The following is a 20,226-nucleotide window of genomic DNA, read 5'->3' on the forward strand; positions in this document are numbered from 1 at the left end:
GAGACCACCTGACTTGGGACCAAGTTCATTCATCACGTTAAACAGCGGAGATGACTTCCAAGGGCCAGGCCCCAGGCCCAGGGGTCTCCCCCGACAGCGCCCACCGGCCGCCCTGGCTGCAGGTTACATCGACCACCGCGCCCCGCACGCCAACAGCGCTCTGCCTCTTGCTCCGCTACCCCACGCAGGGGCCGCGGACCGTACGCAGGAGGCGTGTCCGGCGTAGAACGCGCGCCCCGCCTCTCGACACCCTCCAATGGCCTGCGACCCAGCGCTCCGCCCCGCCTCCTTCACCCTCCTGCTGCGCCGGCGCTGAGTGCTCCAGGCCCCGCCCCCCGCCCGCCTAAGCTTGGGGCGCATGCGCCTTGAGAGATGGGCTGGGTGAGGGCTTCCTATGAGGGCAGGGGGACACGGAAATGGCCGGGGTCTGCGCGCATCGGCTCGCCCTGACCCGGCAGCCGCTGGCTAACGCTTGGGGGGCGGAGCCGGGAGCGCTGGTCGCTGGGGAGGTTGAGGCCCCGGCTCCGGCCCGGATCTGGAGCCGGGTCGCCGCAGCAGGCTGACCCGCCCTTGTGTATGTACCCGCTTAGGTAGACATGGAGAACTATTTGGCTGTCGCGGCGCTGAACGGGATGGACCGGCGTTCCCTGCAGCGCTCGGCGAGGCTGGGTCAAGAAGTGCTGGAGCGGGCTAAGAGGAGGGCAGTGGACTGGCATTCTCTAGCCAAAAGCAACGTGGGGGGCATTTTCCCGGAGCGGCCCTACCGAGAAAGATGGCCCGCGGCCGGCCCCCAGAGCCTTCTCCCCGGAGAGGTGAGGGCCCCTGTGCCGGGGGGACCAGCCCATTCATTCGCTCGGCGGTGGCCCGCCGGGCCCGGGGCACGGGCCACGCGGAAGCAGCTGAGGGATCTTGCTCTTGGCAAAAGCTGTGAAGTATCAGGACACGAACGGGAAAGCCCTTTGAAAACTCGCCACATTTGACAGATCATTATTGGGTAGCTTTAGGATGCTGCTCAGCCCTGGTTAGTTACTTTGTTAAAAAATCTTTACTTGCTACCATCTGCTATTAGAAGAAAGCCCGCAAACCAGTCTTTGTCCTGGGTAAATTGCAGGTCAGTGGATTCCTTGTGGAGTTGGAATTCTTTCTCAGTAAGATCCTTCTTACTGACTTAAAGTTTCTAAGCCTTTCACAAAGTAAAAAGGAAGCTGTTTCCTAAATGACTTCACTCTCCTGGAGGGACTACCAGATCTCACCTGTGACTTGCCATTTGTTCACATAGAGAGAAGAAAGATGCCCAACCCTCAGTGCTTCTTTCAGAACGATGGCGGAATTCATGGACTATACTTCAAGTCAGTGTGGGGTAAGTTGGTGTAAGCTGAGGCCATGCCCCGTTCTGCCTGCTGATGGATCACAAAGTGGGTCTTCGTGGAATTTAGGGAGAATCTGGAGACTGCCAGTTCACACTGCCCCGTCTTTGTGGGCGGATTGTAATCACCCAAGGATTTAAACCAGGCGGTAAATCCATGTTAGAATTCATTCAACAACTATTTGTTTGAATGCCTAATTCAGGAATTGTTATTGAGGATACAGCGGTGAACAAGTCAAAAAAGGTCTCTGCTCTCACTATTGTTTCAGACTAGTAGGAGGGGAAAAGCTTATTTGCTGATTCTAAAACAATCAAATCCAACGATTTGCCGTTTTTAACACTTTTAACTGACATGGAGTCTTAAAAAAAATCACTAGGGTCACTATAAACTGGAACTGAGCCTCTGTTTTCAAAATGTATTGAAACAAAGACTGAAACAAAATCCCTACATTAGGAATTTAACCTCTGTTTCAAGTGCCTGGTAATGTCGTCCTTAAGTAGGCCCCTGCGGTCTGTATCGCTTGGTGGCCACAAAGGTGGTTCTGTGAACAGATGCAGCTCCCTCATCGGAAGAGGTGGGGCTTAATGGCAGGAGCAGCCTCCCAGGAGTCATATCCAGGTTCTGCCACATACTGACTAACGCCTTCGGCCAGTTAGTCGCTCTCACCCTTCCCTTCCCCGTGGAAAAAATGGTCTCTCAAATCCTTGCCAGCCTTTACAGTCTCTTTCTTGGTTTCCACTGAGAGATGAACATCAGAAATTTCATAAACTGTAGCATGAGGGACTTAGGATTTTGGGTACCATTCATTGAAATGGCTGAACAAGGGTTTTTAAGACCCTCTTCTCAAAGCTATATACTAACGTCATCTTTAAGTACTTTGAGGGAATGGTGGAGGCAGGCCAGCCAGCATTCAAGGAAATCACCTGCATGGAAGGCACTCTTTATCATCTGAGAATTACAACAGATGCTGGGTCTCTTCCACCCTTAACTTCTTTATGATTCCAATGTGGTTGTAAGGATGCTGGTCTGAAAGGGAGAAGGAAGAGAATACCTTGTTCCTGTCCTGCTTTTCAATTTAATATGTTAAGAGTCCAAAAAAATCACTAATCTTTCTACATCTTGTATAAAATCCCCGTGACTCCCAAGAACAGGATTCCAGCCAATGAGATATAGTTCAGAGAATATTTTTATGTCCTTATTCTGTTAAATGGTTTTAGAAAAATTCATAACTTGGGCTCTACTGTAAAGTGACCAACTTAAACTTGGGTTCATGGCTCAGTAAAAGGAATAATATTTGTCTTTGGTTTGAGGTTTAGCAAATTGGTGTTCTTCATTGTGGTTTTCAGTTCAAGTATCCGTTATGGAATGGAGCCTCAGAACCCTTTGGCTTTCCGAGATAGAATTCAGAACAGTATTCTGAGTTTGCCTTCACAGTGTTGAAGCAGCCCCTAAGGTACCTCATTAGACCCACGTCTTGAAGCGCTTTCCCCGGCTTCTCATTCTTTTGGGCTCATGCCTTAAACGCTGACCCTACACTGTGTTCAAAACAAGCAGGCCAGTGATGTCCTCATCATTAGTCACAATCAGGGGCATATCTAAGGTTAACTTCAAGGGAGGAAAGGAAGTAGACAAGAAAAATGTCATGGCTTTCTGATCCTTTGGATTATCCTCCTTTAATTAGAGACCTCACCCTCCTTTCCTCCACAGGGGAGAACTGACTGCATAGCTCTTGGGTTTATGTTACATTTCCTGTTGTATTTCCACATCTCAGCACCCCTCTCTTCCCTCATCCTTGTCTGAGACTTAGACAATAAACACAGAACTGTTCATTAGAACTTGTCATGAGAGGAGGTGAAAGGGCATGTGTATTTGACATGGGGGTGCAGATAAAATTATTTAAGCTGGCAGAGAGCAGGGCCCTGCCCAGCTTTAGTTGGCCAGAGCTCTTGCCCAACAGAGGCAGCAGATGGCAGTAAAGTGATGCCAAACGCAGTTTCCTTCTCTGCAGCCACTTTACATGGGCTAAGATTTGTTAGATGACCTCAGAGGCCAGCAGGCAGGTAACTTATCTTTGCTCTTTTGTCTCCCTTCTTAACCATATTTTGCCCAAGTAACAGTTTTTTGAAAATTTATCTATTTGGTTACCCAACATCTTTCATGTTACTTCTCCAGAAATATTATTCATCTGTGCCAGAGGAAGGGGCAACCCACGTCTATCGTTATCACAGAGGGAAGTCGCAGCTGGACTTGTGCTCGGACCTTGGGAATGGCCAGGTGTGTATCCTCATGTCCTGTGCTGTGCACCCAGCCTCCCAAGGTGGGAGACCCCAGGTCTGGGAGCTCCTGCTGGATCTATATTGTTGGATGCCTGTGTGACTCAGCATTACAGTGCTCACCAGAAATGTTTCAAACCCCAGTCTTGGAGAACTTACAGCCATGAACATGTCCAAAATATAAGACTGATGCCACCGTGCGATCTTCCGATGAAACTGCAATCCTGGGCCACGGGATTCCTGGGCAGGTTAATGAGAAGAGCTTCAGATATCCTCTTCTACATCTAGGGATAGGAAAGAGATTTTTCATGAGCACATATTTTACTCTTAAGCTAGTGACACCTATCATGTCTTTGGTAACTTTAAAAAAGAAAGTGCAAAGAGGACGTCTTTGTAACAAAGCACTTTTCCTAAAGATAATATCACAGGCCTCTCACTACAAACTTGCTTGTTTTTACCACATGTCATTCTGGGAGAGAGGAATATTCTACTTGTGAAACTGATTCAACAGAAATCCTTCGTTGTTGTTTTTGAGGAGAGTAGATCGTTTTGTTTTTGTTTTTAAACTCCTAGTTGTACTCAAAGATACTGAACTTAAATCCAGAGTCCAATCCACAGTTGGATCTCTGACTTCCCTGGCCGGTGGGTTCAGGGAAAGGATGGAAGCATGGCCGCAGGGTTACGAGTGAGAGCTGGATGCACGCTGGAAGTCCCTCTTGTTTCCCGGCCTGGGATATGAGGAGTAACACCTCAGCCCGAGCCCTGGCTCCCCTTTTCTGGCCTGACGCTGAAGGGGTCACATGTGAGCGAGAGTCATTCCTGTCCCTCCCATTCTTTCCTATAAATGTGAGAAATTGACTTTATCAGGTCAGCCTGTTCCCTACTAGCGCCCCCACTCCCAAGACAAGCAGTAAATAGTCTATTTTCTGAGAGCCTGTTAAGTGTCAGGCACTTCTACACTTTAAATCTTCCTTGCAATCGAGTGCCCCCATGTTATTGATGAGGAAAGCAAGGCTGAGATAAATTATTCTGCCCTTCTCAGCAAAGAGCAGACACAGGACTCAAACTCAGGTTTATCTGACTCCACAGCCCAAGGGAGATAAAAAATAATCATGGTGAACATCTAAAAATGCCCCCTCAGGATTCACTAAAAGCCTTAATAATGTAGGTGACAACTTAGAAAAATGGATGGAACAATGGTTAGTTCCTCTTAAGGTAGGAGAAGATTTCTCTTTATTATCCAGAAGTCAGAGCCTGGGCACTGATGTTTCTGTTTGTTTCTCCAGAGACAAGAAACGCCCCTGGGTTTTGGAGGCGTCTGTCCAGCCACAGAGTGTACGCTAGAGGCACCCCAGCCTGTGAGTACGGAGCTCCTGGTGTCCCCGCTGGCCTCCCCACGCGGCCATTTCATGAACCAGTTGACCTGGTGACTCTAGAGCTCTTTGTGCTGGGCCCGCAGTATTTTCATGTTGGGATGTTTTTATCCTTGTGGGGAGTGCACACATTGTGGTTCAGGGTAAAATGTTTCCTTGGAAGCCCTCCCCCACTGGAAGCTTCAGGGGTGCTCTGTGCCTGGACACATAGTTGTGGTTGAAAAGAATGCGAAGTATTCACATCTCAGTCCCTACAGCTCAGCTGGGCTGGCGGGTCCTGCTGGAATTCCACCATCTGTTGGAGCAGCAGGAGCGGCCTGACCCCTCTGCTTACAAAGTGAATACCATCGCTACAATCCTGAAACATATACACTTGGTTGGATCGGGTTCCAAAACATTTGAAGGGACTTGTTCCTATTTTCCACTAATGTTTCTCTGTAAAAACATATAGGGACAAGTTTCTCATGTTTAGGATAAAGTGCTCATTAGTTTATAAACTCAGGAAATCTGGAACTGGCCAGGGCTGGAATTCTGAGGGAAGGAACTCCAGCATGCTGCTGCGATCATTTGCTTGGTTTTTGTCTGTCTACAGTGTGCTAGCCAGGATTCAGAATATACTAGAGTTTAGCAACTACGCATATTCTGCTTCTAGTACAAATGGTTAGGCTTGGATGCCTCCAAAACCTGCTGGCTTTTGGTATCTCTTATCTTCCAGATGTTCACGGTGTGGGAAGCACAGATGCCGATCTTATCCCCTGGTTTCCTTTTATCCAGACAAACAAGGCATCCTTGGCTTTCTGCAGTTCTGATACAGCTGTATTTTCTGAAACCTACCTTTATTTACATAGTTGATAACCAATAAATAGTTGTGGTGTTGTCCCATACATTCACATCAGTTAAATGATACTAGGCCCCTGATTTTGCAGTAACTGGGGTAAACATGAAAGGATATAACATAAAGCAGCTTTGGAAAAAATTGGCTTCAGATCTGTCATGTGGAGGGGGACGAAGTATACAAATTGTCATTTATCCTCCTAGTGGAATCTGCTGGCTAGGGCTTGGATTCCCCCACCGAGTGTGGTGGTGGGAATGACAGCTCTGCCTGCGGCTCCTTCTGAGCACTGAGTGAGCATGAGTGGCATCCCGGCTGAGGAATAGGAACCGGGCTCTTAATGACGGCTCTGTTCTGAGCTAAGACCCCGCTGCCTGCACACCTGCCGTGACCCACTTCCCCGCCTTGCATGAAGTCTGTCATTGGAGGTTTGTGCTCAGCTCAACTCCAAACACAAAGTTTTCCCTTTATTCCAGCCTCCAGGGTTCTTGCACCAGGGAGAACCAGTCTGTCCAGGGTGGGCTCTGCCAGCCAACTGACTTGCTGCATGACAGGAAGGAATCTACTCGTAGTATTCCCAGCTTTAGGAGAAAGGAAATGTCTCACTGTCCTAATAATGAAGAAGAATGATTCTCGCCCCGACCGGTTTGGCTCAGTGGATAGAGCGTCGGCCTGCGGACTGAAAGGTCCCAGGTTCGATTCCGGCCAAGGGCATGTGCCTTGGTTACAGGCACATCCCCAGTGGGGGGTGTGCAAGAGGCAGCTGATCGATGTTTCTCTCTCATTGATGTTTCTAACTCTCTATCCCTCTCCCTTCCTCTCTGTGAAAAATCAATTAAAAAAAAAAAAAAAAAGAATGATTCTCATCACTCCAAGGTGCCTTGCCATTACTGCTCATCTGTGACAAGTGCCATGGTCTGCTTTTGATCCCCAAAACAATGTCCTTAGTCTTTTCCTCTACCCAATTCTTATCTTTCTACTCCAGCTAGTGTTCCTTTTATGACTCATGTTCCTAGAACACTTGAGCATCTACAGTGTTCTCACATGTGAGATAGGTATTACCAAAGTCTTAGAAAAAGGAAACAAGCCTAAGGAGACACCGAGACTTACCTAAAGGATAGTCCTACTGTGTGGCTGAGACTTGAAAACAGAACCTCCATCTCCCACAGGAATGCTTTCTTCCATCCGGCCTCTGGCACACAAAGGAAGCCTGGTGGAGGTGCCTGGGCATTGGAATATAAAATCTCTAACCCGCTAATATCCTCTTTTCTTCCAGGCTGAGAACATCTCTAAGGACCTCTACATAGAAGTATATCCAGGGACCTATTCTGTCACTGTGGGTGCAAATGACTTAACCAAGAAGACTCACGTGGTGGTTGTTGATTCAGGACAAAGTGTGGACTTGGTTTTCCCCATCTGATGTTGACCATCACGTTGCCTTTTTTTAAGTAGCAAGGAGAATAAAGCCACGTATGATTCTGTTAATATTTATACATTAATCCTGCTCTTAAGGCCGGCCTTCCTGAGACCTGGAGCTTGTCTCTTTCAGTGCCTATTTTAACCTCAGAAGTTTTTAACCTCTTACCCTCTTCTGCCTAAAAGTAATAATGATGCTGTCTGAATAGTTTTTACTGCTTGCTTTCCAACTAAAGGATAATTATGATAATAAAAGGAGAGATTTATAAATAAAGAGAATTCCTTTTTATTGGTATTAAGAGCAACAAAATGTCATTCATGTACAACTGTAGGCTTTATGAAAAGGTGGCAGAGAGGCTGTGGATACACTTGCCCAAAGCAGGCTGACCGTGACCTGTGACTTCTGTGGAACAGCATTCTCACGTTCATCTCACCAGGCAGGGAGACCTGGCCAGGCCGGCAGCACTCCTGTGGCTCTTAGGACAGGTACCTTCCTATGCCCGTCTGCAGGGAAGTCTTAAAGGGGTGAAGATGCTGCTGCTTATGCGACTGTCATCTGTGGCCTGCACTCTACCACTGAAGGCTGTGCCAGCCACTTTGTAACTCTTCCTCAGGCATTCACTCTCCTTTGCTTCCTATAAGAGAAAGAATCCTGAGGGTCGTATGCTGACTGTAATTTTAAGGATCAAAGGTCACTGATTTTAAAGAGTCATAGATGTGTCCTTAACTTTTAAGTGACCACACCAACGGTATTGTTGCACCTTTCAGTTTAGTTATTCATCTCATTTTGAACATGTCTGTCCTCAGGAAAAAATGCCAGCATTTTATGTGATAAATCGAAATTTTAAATAGAGCTATGTTAGCATTCCTAGTGAGAAACAGACTCCCAGGGACATGGGGCCTAGGAAAGCAGACCCATGCCCTTCACCAAATAAGGGGTCATTTAAATGGAGATCCTTGCATCCCCAAGAAGTTTATAATGTCCTTTGTAGGTTCTGTAAGCCTTTTGAAATTATATGCAAAATTTGAGGCCCAGTGCACGAAATTTGTGCACTGGGTTAGGAGGGGGTGTCCCTCAACCCAGCCTGCAGCCTCTCCAATCTGGGATCCCCACAGGGATGTCCGACTGCCCATTTAGGCCCCATCCCTGGTTGCCTGCCTGCCTGATTGCTCCTAACCACTCCCCTGCCAGCCCAATCGATGCCTAACCGCTCCCCTGCCAGCCCAGTCGCCCCCAACTGCCCTCCCCTGCTGGCCTGGTTGCCCCCAACTGCCCTCCCCTGCAGGCCATCTTGTGGCCACATGGGGGCAGCCATCTTGTGTGTTGGAGTGATGGTCTATTTGCATATTGGTCACGACTAATTAGCATATCTGGGCTAATTAGCATATTCCTCTCTTATTTAGAACTAGAGGCCTGGTGCACAAAAATTTGTGCACTCGGGAGGGAGGGGGGACCCCTCAGCCCGTCCTGTGTCCTCTCGCAGTCTGGGACCTCTCAGGGGATGACCACCTGCTGGCTTAGGCCCACTCCCCGGGGGATTGGGCCTAAGATGGCAATCAGACATCCCTCTGGCAGCCCGGCAGCCCTCAGGGGATGTCCACTTGCCAGCAGGAAACAGGCCTAAACTGCAGTCGGACATCCTTAGTGCTGCTGAGGAGGCAGAAAAGGCTCCCACCACCACCACTGTACTGGCAGCCATCAGCCTGGCTTGTGGCTGAGCAGAGCTCCTCCCATGTGAGAGCGCCCTGACCACCAGAGGGCAGCTCCTGCATTGAGTGTCTACCCCCTGGTGGTCGGTGTGTGTCATAGTGACCAGTCATTCCCAGTCCTTCTGCTATTAGGGTCCGTTTGCATATTACCCTTTTACTATATAGGATAGAGGCCTGGTGCACGGGTGGGGGCCCGCTGGTTTGCCCTGAAGGGTGTCCTGGATCAGGGTGGGGGTCCCGCTTGGGTGCCTGGCCAGCCTGGGTGAGGGGATGATGGCTGTTTGCAGCTGGTCGCACCCCCTTCAGGGTGGGGGTCCCCACCGGGGTGCCTGACCAGTCTGGGTGAGGGGCTGAGGGCCGTTTTCAGGCTGGCAGGTGACTGAAGCTCCCAGCCTCTCCTTTTTTTCTTTTTTTTTTATTCTGGGATTTATTTACCTTCTATGGCTGTCACTGGAACTGAGAGCCAGCTTTAGCTCTGAGGCTCGGCTCCAGCTCTGAGACCTCGGCTGCTGAAAGCAGGTATCTGGGTTTGTTTGGCTTCTATAATTGAAACACTGTTGCAGCTCCAGCTCTGAGGCCCGGCTGGCTGAAAGCAGGTTTCTGGGGTTTGTTTAGGTTCTATAATTGCAACATTGTTGCTTAGAGTGCAAGCTCAGAGGCCAGCAGCGGCAGGCAGGGAACCTTGGCTTCCTCCATCACTGGAGCAAGCAAGCCTCCTGTTCGCTTCAGCTGCCTGGCTGCCGGCCGCCATCTTGGTTGGCGGTTAATTTGCATATCGCCCTGATTAGCCAATGGGAAGCGTGTCGGAGGTATGGTTAATTACCATGTTTGTCTATTATTAGATAGGATTCTGGGTGCCCTGGCCAGTGTGGCTTGGTTGAGTGTCGTCCCATGCACTGAAAGGTTAACGGTTTGATTCCTGGTCAGGGCACATACCCAGATTGCAGGTTCAATCCGTGGTTGGGATGCATACAGGAGGCAACTGATTGATATTTCTCTCTCACATCAATGTTTCTCTCCCTCTCCCTTTCTCTAAAATCAATAAAAACATTTTTTTAAGTTGTGGTATGTGCATTTTTCTGGAAAGGGGAGCCATGGGTTTTATTTTGAAAGGGGATGTGACCCCCAAGAGGTCAAAGAACCTTGGAAGGAGTCCTTAAGAAGCCCCTTCCCAAGGAATTCAGAAGTGCAAACAAGATAGTTACAAAATAGTCACGGGGACATAAAGTACAGCATAGGGAATACAGACAATAATATTGTAATAACTATGTATGGTGCCAGTGAGCAGTAGACTTATTGGGGGGTCACTTCGGAAATTATATAATTGTCTAACCACTGTGCTGTACACCTGAAACTAATATAATATTGAATGTCAACTGAAACTGAAAACAAAACCACAAAACACACACAAGAAAGGAAGCAGCCCCTTCCCTGCCATGCTGCTTTACCTAGATCCTCAGGGCTTTAAGTTGAAGGCATTCCGGTGTCTCTGACGCATCACAGTGGTCCCCTGACTCAGTTTCCCGTGTTCCGCTGTGTCTGGCAGGGTGTGTAGAGGCTTTGCGTTGGCTGCTTCCAGGACCAGCTCCTTGGTGTTCCCCCCACTGCCATCTGTGCTCCCTGCTGCTTGTAGCCCTTCTCCCCTTTCTGGTGCTGCGGCATCTTTTGCCTAAACCCCAAATTCAATGAGGTGTGCTGAATAGGCCGCCGTTCTGATGGGATTAGTCTGGACGACTTGAGTACAGCTCTGCCAAGGATCAAAGAATCTCTTCACTGCCTATAAGCTCCTAGCACGGTTCTCTATATTTAAAGAAGAAATAGATTTTCTTAATCATTTCTGGCTATTATGTTTTTGAGGAAGGTTGTATCTGATCACCAGGTTTGGCATTGCGTAGAAGTTATCAAACCAATTTTTCAAAACAGCCAGTAGGGCAGTGGTTTTCAACCTTGGCTGCACATTAGAATCACCTGGGAATCTTTTTAAAACCCTGATTTCTGGGCCTCATCCTCCGGAAATTCTGTTTCTTTGTTATGGGGTGGGGCCACAACATTTGTTAGAAAGAAACAGAATTTCTGGAGGATGGGGCCCAGAAATCAGGATTTTAAAAAGATTCCCAGGTGATTCTAATGTGCAGCCAAGGTTGAGAACCACTGCAGTAGGGGAAGCAAAGGTAACCAATCACCACCAGCTGAAGGAGCTTATCAATCACACTGATCACCAAGAGGAGATCCTAAGCTGATGGGGAAAAGTTCAGAGGTTGAGTGGGGCGGACTTCCTGAGGAAAAGGGCCATATCTAAAAAGGAAGGAATACTTGAAAAGACATCCATCCCCTCCTGACTTTTAAAACTACAGATTGAATCCTGTTTTTTAACCACAAGCAAGGGAGGAGAGCAGTGTGGCTGCCGGCAGCCAACAGTCTGGCCTTTCCAAGATGGCTAGGTTAGGATTAAACAGGAACCTCACTGCCTGTACCTGAAAGTAACACGTGTGGAGGCGGAAGGACCCATACAGGAGGATTGGTAAGAGGCAGTCCTGAGGCGGAGCCGAAGACTGACTATCAGCATCAGTATTGATGGCTACCAGGCACAGTTAGGAGACAAAACTGCACATTTCCTTTAAGAATACAAAGTCTGGAGGGAGAAGGAAGAGCTCTGGCGTTGGGCACACACCGTTTAGTTAGTTGTGGTAAGTAGTACCCTGTCTGTGCCTCGGGCTGGGGATGCCCCTTTCTCCACACCCCATCTCAGGCCTACACTCCACAGCTTTGGGTGCGGATTGGGCCCTGGCAGAACTCAGGTCCACGGATTCTCATGGTTCAGCTCCAGGAATTACCTTTCCCGGAGCAGCAAGTGACCCAGTACCTAAAGGAGAGCCCCTTCTTAGCTCAAGATGAGGAGGCCTGGGGCTGGCTGCGGATTGCCAGCAAGAGCACTGCCTCCCTCGAGTGGGAGAGAACGAGCCGCATCATGCAGTGTCCTGCTTCTGACTTATTAAAGGGCCCTCTGGGGGGGAGGGTCCGATGACCAATGTTCAAAAAATAGTTTCACTGCTTCTCAGGGCGTTGAAGGCTAATCAACACCTGCAGGCATTTTGACTTTTCATCTGGAGAAAAATCAAGGTCTCCAAGGACAAAGGGGGGCGAGAGGAGAGGGGGGCAGTAAAAAAAACAGACAATGGCAATGCCCTGGCCGGAGAGACTAAGGACAGTTGTTCAACAGGGATGCAAACCTTTGCATAAAAATCAGCCCGTCCTTTCATGCTGGGCTTTACTGCTTCAGTGGAAACCTACCCTTTCCCTCTCACCACAGACTCCCCTTCAACATGACCACACTCCTAAGTTTTACTTCCAACCCAGCTTAGTGGTCAGGGGCTCAGATTCCTAGAAGACCCGTGGGAGGGAAGGAGCAAGGGCTCGGCCCTGCCTCAGAAGAAGGTGTACCTGGCTTCCCAGGAAGCGGCTCAGGCCCGTTCCTCCTCCAATACCTCCACGCGGGCTGGCCCGGGCCCGCCTGCCTCCTCCGAGTCTTCTCAGGAGGGACGGGGTCGGAGGTGACTGTACTGCCCACCACCAGCCTCTGAGGGAGGCCCGCCTCCAGCTCTTTCTCCAAATCCTCTTCAGAGGAGGAGGAGGAGGAGGAAGAAACAGCCATGGGAGCCTGCACGGCCACTTTCTCCTTTTTGGGAGCCTCTAGGGGCAGAGGCTGCACCTGGGGCTTTAGCTCCGCCTCTGGTTGTTCTCTGGCCTTGGCCCCCGAGGTCCTGGTGAGAGGCCACCAGGTGGGTCCAGCCGAAGGGCAGCAGCCGGGACAGCCCTGGCACAGCAGCTGGCAGCAGGCGCGGGGGTGGCAGGGAGGGCACAGAAACGGGGTGCCCAGTGGACGCCCGTGGGTGATATACCCAGTGCCCGGCCCCAGCAGAGAGCAGCAAGGGGCCCAGAGGAGGGTAGTGGGGGGCCTGCTGGTGACAGGCCAGTGCAGCCGCTCCACAGCCTTCTTCCAGACAGCAGGGGGCACCCCCCAGGCCCCGCCCCGAGGCACTGTGGCTGTCCTGCCGTTCCAGAAGAGGACAGTGATTTCTTCTTTGGATGCTGCATAATAGAAAATGGCAACGTTTTATTAAAACCACCACTTCCATGTCATGGGAGAAGGGTTCTCCTATCCCCCAAGGCAAAACTCAGCGCAGCCCCACTGCTCTGCCTGCCTCCCATGCACACTTCTCCCGGGTGGCGGGGGCGGGCGGCCTGCCGGGAGCATCCCTCACTGGGTTAGAGGCTCCATATTTACCACCACACCTCCTTGTCTCCATTTTCATGTCAAAACCAAATGCCTCCTCGGGTGGGGGAAGGGAAGGAGGAACCTCCTCCTCTTATTCTCTGATGTCAGTGATGCTGACTGGTCAGCCCTATAGAAGGGAACTGTCCCTGTCTCTGGACAGCTTGGTGGGGACAGGCCAGGAGCACTGGTGTGACCCAGGCTAACCCATCGCACCAGCCCTAACCAACAGAGCGTCGTAGCTGTAGGCGCTTGTACCCTGTTGGAAAATGGTTTTTAATCTGAAAGATATGATTTATATATCTGTTGCCACCCCCAGGATTAAACAGCAAGTGAAGGGATAAGGGTTTTGAGTGTATGTGTTCTGTTAATCCTCACCCAAACATATTTTTTTCCACTTATTTTTTTATGTTTAAGAGAGAGTGGAAGGGAGGGAGGGGGACACAGAGAGAGAAACATCTATATGAGAGAGAGACACATGGATTGGTTGCCTCCCACATGCACCCCAACCAGGGCTGGGGATGGAGCCTGCAATGAAGTAAGTGCCCGTGACTGGAATCGAACCCGAGACCCTTCAGTCTGTGGGCTCTAACCACTGAGAAAACTGGCCAGGGGAAGGGTTTTGGGGGTTTGTTTTGTTTTGTTTTGTTTTTTAGTGCCTCTAAGACCCTTGAGCTACAGAGACACCCTTTGCTCTCGCCTCTGGCCTGATGGCCAGCCTGGCTCCTTGCGGGGGCTGGTAGGACAGAGCAGCTTCCCTTACCTCTCTGGGGGCCTCTTGCCTCCAAGCCCAAAACAGTGGCAGGGCCATACCGCTGTCTGTCCGGCTCCCAGGGCACCAGCACCTTGTCCCCAGGCTGCAGTGAGTATTCCTCGGGTGGCGAGAACTGGATGACATCTTCTCCTAAGACCACACTCTGCCGCGGGGCTGGCAGCTCTGGGCCTGTGACAAGGGGAGCCTCAAATTCCACAAGCAGAGCCCCCTGCCTCTCCAGCTGTGGGCAAGAAAGCACTCAGAATACGATCTGGAGTTAGGAAGTACCACAGGGAGCACACGGTTCCCCACAGCCACGGCTAGAACCAGACCTGGGGGGGGGGGGGGATGGGGGGGGGGAGGTTCCTCACACACGGAGGCCGTTTAGAGAAGGGACAGGGACAAGAACGCCCCTTGTCGCAGAGACAACTTGCCTCTGGAGCAGTCTTTATCTGCGCCCGGTAATAAAAGCCATCGGGTCCCCTTCTTGCCAGGACCCACGTGCCAGCAGCATCTCCAACTGCCCCCAGCCTGCCGGGCCCCTGCTGGGCCGGGTCAGCAGCGGGGAGACACGGTTGATATGATGCACATCTGGGAAAAAGCAAATGGAATTAGGGAGCAGAGAAGACCAAGCCCTAAAAACATCAAGAAACACGCTCCACAGGCAGGTGTGCGCAGCACCATGGCGCCTGTATGACATGTAAAGCTGCGGGGACAGAAATCCACACCAAGAGTGCCCCCAAGGAACCCTTCTGCACTGCTGGTGGGAATGCAGACTGGTGCAGCCACTGTGGAGAACAGTATGGAGCTACCTCAGAAGACTAAAAATGGAACTCCCATTTGACCCAGTGATCCCACTACTAGGAATATATCCCAAGAAACCAGAAACGCCAATTAGAAAGGATATATGCACCCCTATGTTCATAGCAGCACAATTCACCATAGCTAAGATTTGGAAACAGCCTAAGTGCCCATCAGCAGATGAGTGGATTAGAAAACTGTGGTACATATACACAATGGAATACTATGCTGCGGTAAAAAAGAAGGAACTCTTGCCTTTTGCAACAGCATGGATGGAACTGGAGAGCATTATGCTAAGTGAAATAAGCCAGTCAGAGAAAGATAAATACCACATGATCTCACTCATTTGTGGATTATAGAGAACAACATAGACTGATGAAAAGGGACAGACCCAAAGACTGAGAAACAGCAATCAGGCTATCAATCCCCAGAAGGAAAGTAGGGGAGGGCGGGGGTAAGGGGAAGAGATCAACAGAAGGACTTGTATACATGTATATAAGCCAAACCAATGGACATGGACAACGGGGGGATGGGAGCATGAGTTTGTGTGTGGGGGGGAGGTTGGGGGTTAATGGGGGGGGATGAGGACATATTTGTAATACCTTAACTAATAAAAAAAAAATATATATATATAAAAAAAAAAAAGAGTGCCCCCAAGGACTTCCGGGGAGATAAACTGTGAGCCTGGGCAGGAGGGGACAGTGAAGGGAACCACTGTGTGAGGACTGGGAATTGCTTCGGGGCAATCAAAATGTCGTTAGCCTTGGTATGTTCAATTAATGCGGTTCTGAGATTAGATTGCAGACCAGAAAAAGAGTACCACGAAGGTACATGCCAAGTGGGTGTGTGGGATTCCAGGATGAGGCAGGAGGCTTGGACGGAAATGACAGAGGAGCGAATGTGTAAGACGGCTTGTCGCTGTGGGTCAGAGGGAGGAAGGAGCGCTTGAGCAGGGCAGGCACGGAGGAGCCGAATGAGGGGCTGTGGGGACAGAAAAAAGAAGAAGCTAGTTCTGGGAATTTTGTGGCCACAGCCGGGGGTGGGTAGGGGTGAGGAGATGATTGTTGAGTCAGGGTTTGGGTTTCTGAAGAAGCTGTTTACTTTTGAGGGTGAGCCTGGATGCAGGGATGCTTAACGCTGGCTCTGAATGAGATGGCCCACACAGGAGGAGCAAGAGGGGGCTATGAAGAGTGCAAGCTGGCATGTCCGTAACCTGGGCAGACTGGATTGAGTAGCATGGGCATGAATCCCTGGGACTCACACAGCTGGCATGTGCTTGCAGGCTGAGGTGCCTTTCCCCTTCTTAGGCACCTGACCGAGGATACTATTCAGGAAAAGCCAGGATAACGGAGAGAACCTGAGGCGGGGCCTGGAGCTATTGGTGGCAGAAACTCTAATTCCTCACTCAGAGCCAGAGCAAGTCCATAGTGGATGATAAAATGGTCTAGAGCCCAGCCAGCATGGCTCAGTGGTTGAGTGCCGACCTAGGAATGAGGAGGTCATGGTTCGATTCCTGGTCAGGGCACATGCCTGGGTTGCAGGCTTGATCCTGTGTGGGGTGTGCAGAAAACAGCCCATCAATGATTCTCTCTCATTGATGTCTCTCTCTCTCTCTCTCTCTCTCTCTCTCTCTCTCTCTCTCTCTCTCTCTCATCCCTTCCTCTCTAAAATCAATAAAAAAATTTACATATTTAAAAAATACTTTTAAAAAATGGTCTAGAAACTTTGTAAATGGAGATGCCTGACTGCCTTCTCTCCCACATGCCTACTCCGATACCTGCCACTCTGCTACAAGGTGGGACAACAGCCAGGTCAGCCCTCGAGGTCACTGGGAGCACAGTTTAGACTGGGGTCATGTAATACTTAAGCAAATCATAGCCCACGCAGGGGAGAGCCCTTTGGCCTTCCCAGGACACTCGTTCTCCCCTCACGGTTCACTATCTAGAGAAGCAGTTCTCAACCTGTGGGTTGCGACCCCTTTGGCGGTCGAACGACCCTTTCACAGGGGTCGCCTAAGACCATCCTGCATATCAGATATTTACATTATGATTCATAACAGTAGCAACATTACAGTTATGAAGTAGCAACGAAAATAATTTTACGGTTGGGTCACAACATGAGGAACTGTATTTAAAGGGCCAGAAGGTTGAGAACCACTGATCTAGAGCCACAGGACAGAGAAGGAAAGGAAGGTGCACACCACTTCGAGAGGGGCAGAGATCGGTACCTGGCGAGAGGGCTGTGCCAGGTGAGCCAGGGTGCTTGGAGGGCACAGGGGCAGCTGAAGGACAGGCCCCAGGGAGGAGCAACGCTGGCCCAGGCGGGGGCCTCCAGGGTGGTGGCCACGCTGCAGTACTTGGGCAGAGGCCCCCCAGGCTCTGCGGAGGATTCCATGGTCTTCGGAGACACCACCTAGAACAAGCACTGCGGTTGTCTGAGTTGCAGCCCCACAGCCCAGCCAAGGACAAGGGCTTGGGCAAGGTGAGCGGTTAGTGGCCAGGGGCCAGCGGCCTCTCCGGGGCCCCACTCGCTCCCACAGACGCTCAGGGTGTCCTCGGGAACCTCAGTTCAGAAGAGAGCAAGAGCTGTGATTTCAGAGAGGCCAGCTTTAAACCCTTCACAGCCTGCGGCCCGCGTGCTCACCTCACCTGTGTGCTTGTTACCGCTCAGGAGATAGTGCATGGAAAGCACCTGGCATGTACGTAGCTCAATGCATACGCTCGTTTTTCCTCCCCCTCCTCCCGTGTAGGGGACTCCTGAGGGTAAGGCCATACTTCGCTTCACAAATCCTAACCCTGATGACAAACTGACCCCAGCCCAAGCCAGACTCCCGTCCCGCCCAGTCACCTGCAGGACCAACTCAGCCCCAGGCCCGCTGAGATCCCAGGGCTGTGGGCTCCCTACCTGCTCAGAGGCAGCAGCTGTGACTTGGGGCCCACGACCGCGCTGCCCCTGCCCAGCAGAGCCCGTGAGGGTCTGCCCTGCTCCGGTCCACAGGTCTGAACCCACAGGCAGACTTACCCACAGCCCAGCCTCCTCCACCTCGGCCTCGGCCCCTTCTGACAGTTGAACTCAGGCCTCAGCCCAACTGACTCCGGGTTGCCAAGCAGGTTGCCATGGGTGTGAGCCAGGGGAACGCTGTGGGTTGAGTGTACTGGGCATGTGCAGAGGAGTGACAGGGGGCCTTGGAAGGCAGGTGCGGGGAGAAGGGGAGGGGGTGTTATTCTCCATCTTTCTCTTTGAAGAGGGGGTGAGGAGGGTATTGGAGAGAAAGGTCATTGTAGCTTCAATTCCCAAAAGCCGAGGCTTGCCCACTGCCCAGAAGAGCCAGCCATAGTGGGAAGCCTTGCGAGGGAGGGGGCTGACCCTCAGACTCAGGACTACTGATCTGGCTCCACCCCGAGACAGCAGGAGACCGGGTGGGGGAGCCACTGGCTGGACTAGGGACTCTCACATAGAATTTGTCCCTAGTTTAAAACAAAGTAACAAAGGTGTGGGCACGTCTGTCTGTAACAGACAGGACTCTGTGAGAAGCAGAGGTGAGGTGACGACTTGGGGTGGCAGGAGAGGACAGCGGGGACCAGAGCAACAGAATCCTAGCTTCTGCTCTCATGAACATCCAGGGGAGAGGCTGGTATTTTGAGACATCTGACAGTCAGTCCTTGGGCACGGTTGTGTGCCCGGCAGTGTTCCGTGGAGAATACCAAAACAGCATGTAGGGACATTCGGGGGTGTCTCTGCCACATTACTATTCCCCTGTGCCACCAGTTCCTGTCTCTACTTGAGGCCCAAGTGGTTAGGAGAGGCTGAAGGTACCCCCAGCTCCACAGGTGGAACATGTCAATCAGCACACCCCGCCCCCCTGGCTGCAGGGGCTGGCGAGGCAGAGACATGTTCCCGGGGCGCTCCGGACTTTTGCTGGGAACACCCTGGGTTATAGACTCTCTTTCCTACTATAAGTAATAAGTAAGTGTGTGGTTCTGGGAGCTCCCGACAGCCTTTCTGGGACACTGAAACTTCCCAGAGGAAGGCAAGGGGTAGACCTAAAGAAGACAGGTGGTGGGTGACGGTTGAGCCTGGCCTTAGGGCAGCCTTAGGAGAAGCTTCAGTTACACGAGCCTTTACTGATTGTACCAATCTGGATTGGATTTTTTCTTCCTTACAGCCAAAAGCATCCTATCTGATGACTGCTCTCACAGAGCGTAACTTAATAGTCAGAATGACTGTTACCCAGGACTACATATCTAAAGGCTGAGGTCTTTGCTGCACAAAGTTAGAAACCAAGAAAAACCAGTGAAGTCCCTGGCAGTGAGAGGAGGATTCCTAAATAAGACAGGTAGGATTTCCATAGGGGACTATTCCAATTTAGGTAGGAAGCAAGAGCTAATGGGGAAGGATGCACTTGCAAAACTATCTTTCTTTTTGGGGTAGGAATGGGTTTCATGGGAAAAATCAAGGTGTGGATATTTGGGAAGGGGCCAGATTGGTGGGCGCCTTGAAAACCAAGCAAACATAAAAAACAAAAACAAACAAAAAAACATGTGGTAGTCAACAGGCCGTTGTCCTAGGGTTTGAGCAACGAAGTGGCATGTAATGCTTTAAGGAAGAACAACAGAGTGAGGATGGAGCCAGTTGAAAACAGAGCCTGGGAGGCCGAGGAGGAGACTGTTAACAGTTACCCAGACACCTAACAGGGTAGGAAGAGGAAAATAGTAACACCGAATATTTCCTGACAACACCTGCCTGACTGGAGGCTCTTTGCTGGGTGCTAAGAGAACACGAAGAGTAAGACTGGTCCCTATCTTCAAGGAGCTTATGGTCTACTGAAGAAGACAGAGAAGTGTGTAATGGTGTGCAAGGATAGCAGGAGAGAAACTGCACAGAAATGTGTATACAAAACAAAGAAACAAGTAATGGCTGGGGTGGCAAGACGTCATGGAGAATCACAGTGGAGATGAGTGTGAAGTGTACTGGAAGTCCTGACTGAGCCTGGTGACAGATGGGACCTGGGAGCTAAGGGAGAAGGAAGAGCTGAGCCTAGTCATGGGAAGAGGAACAGACATTCTGAAGGCAAACTCCAAGATATGGGGCAGCGACTGTCCTTCCCAGGGGTGAAGGCAGCTGCAGGTTTTCTGCCTTAAAGAACCCGGCGAATGGAGATGCTATGGACAAAACAAGAGGAGGATAATAATGACACCAATGACAAAGGTTATAAATACTTACTACGTGCCAGGCACTGCTAACCTGTTAACCCTCATAATAAACGTATTGGGTAGTTGCTATTCTTTTTATTCTCATTCTGTGGATGAAGAGCTGAGGCATGGAGAGGAAGTAGCAGAGTCACAGTTTAAACTGAAGCAGTTTGATTCCAGAGCTTGACCTCTTACCCTCTACACTAAGCTGCCTAAGGAAGTATTCTCTGTGCAG

The 20,226-nt window shown here is 50.6% G+C and overlaps 2 protein-coding genes across 3 annotated transcripts; one reads left to right on the forward strand and one right to left on the reverse strand.

Moving 5' to 3' along the window:
* The first annotated feature begins 331 nt into the window (after positions 1-331).
* AKIP1 (A-kinase interacting protein 1) lies at positions 332-7,571 on the forward strand. Of its 2 annotated transcripts, XM_059708829.1 has the most exons (6): positions 332-381; positions 591-812; positions 1,280-1,360; positions 3,540-3,641; positions 4,927-4,998; positions 7,122-7,571. In XM_059708829.1, exons 1-6 carry the CDS (start codon positions 373-375, stop codon positions 7,263-7,265), a joined length of 630 nt encoding a protein of 209 aa, XP_059564812.1. In that variant the 5' UTR covers positions 332-372; the 3' UTR covers positions 7,266-7,571. The 2 variants fall into 2 exon arrangements, with proteins under 2 accessions (XP_059564812.1, XP_059564814.1); XM_059708831.1 differs by lacking the exon at positions 4,927-4,998.
* Positions 7,532-19,921, reverse strand: C9H11orf16 (chromosome 9 C11orf16 homolog). The gene is given in 8 exon segments (XM_059708832.1): positions 7,532-7,896; positions 10,420-10,576; positions 10,579-10,640; positions 11,828-11,834; positions 12,413-13,060; positions 14,008-14,239; positions 14,433-14,589; positions 17,027-19,921. Coding segments are annotated over 7 exon segments (1,422 nt in total). The 5' UTR covers positions 17,194-19,921; the 3' UTR covers positions 7,532-7,896; positions 10,420-10,427.
* Between the last annotated feature and the right edge of the window lie 305 nt (positions 19,922-20,226).

The sequence above is a fragment of the Myotis daubentonii genome, chromosome 9 (genome assembly GCF_963259705.1).
Source record: "Myotis daubentonii chromosome 9, mMyoDau2.1, whole genome shotgun sequence".
NCBI classification, from domain to species: domain Eukaryota; kingdom Metazoa; phylum Chordata; class Mammalia; order Chiroptera; family Vespertilionidae; genus Myotis; species Myotis daubentonii.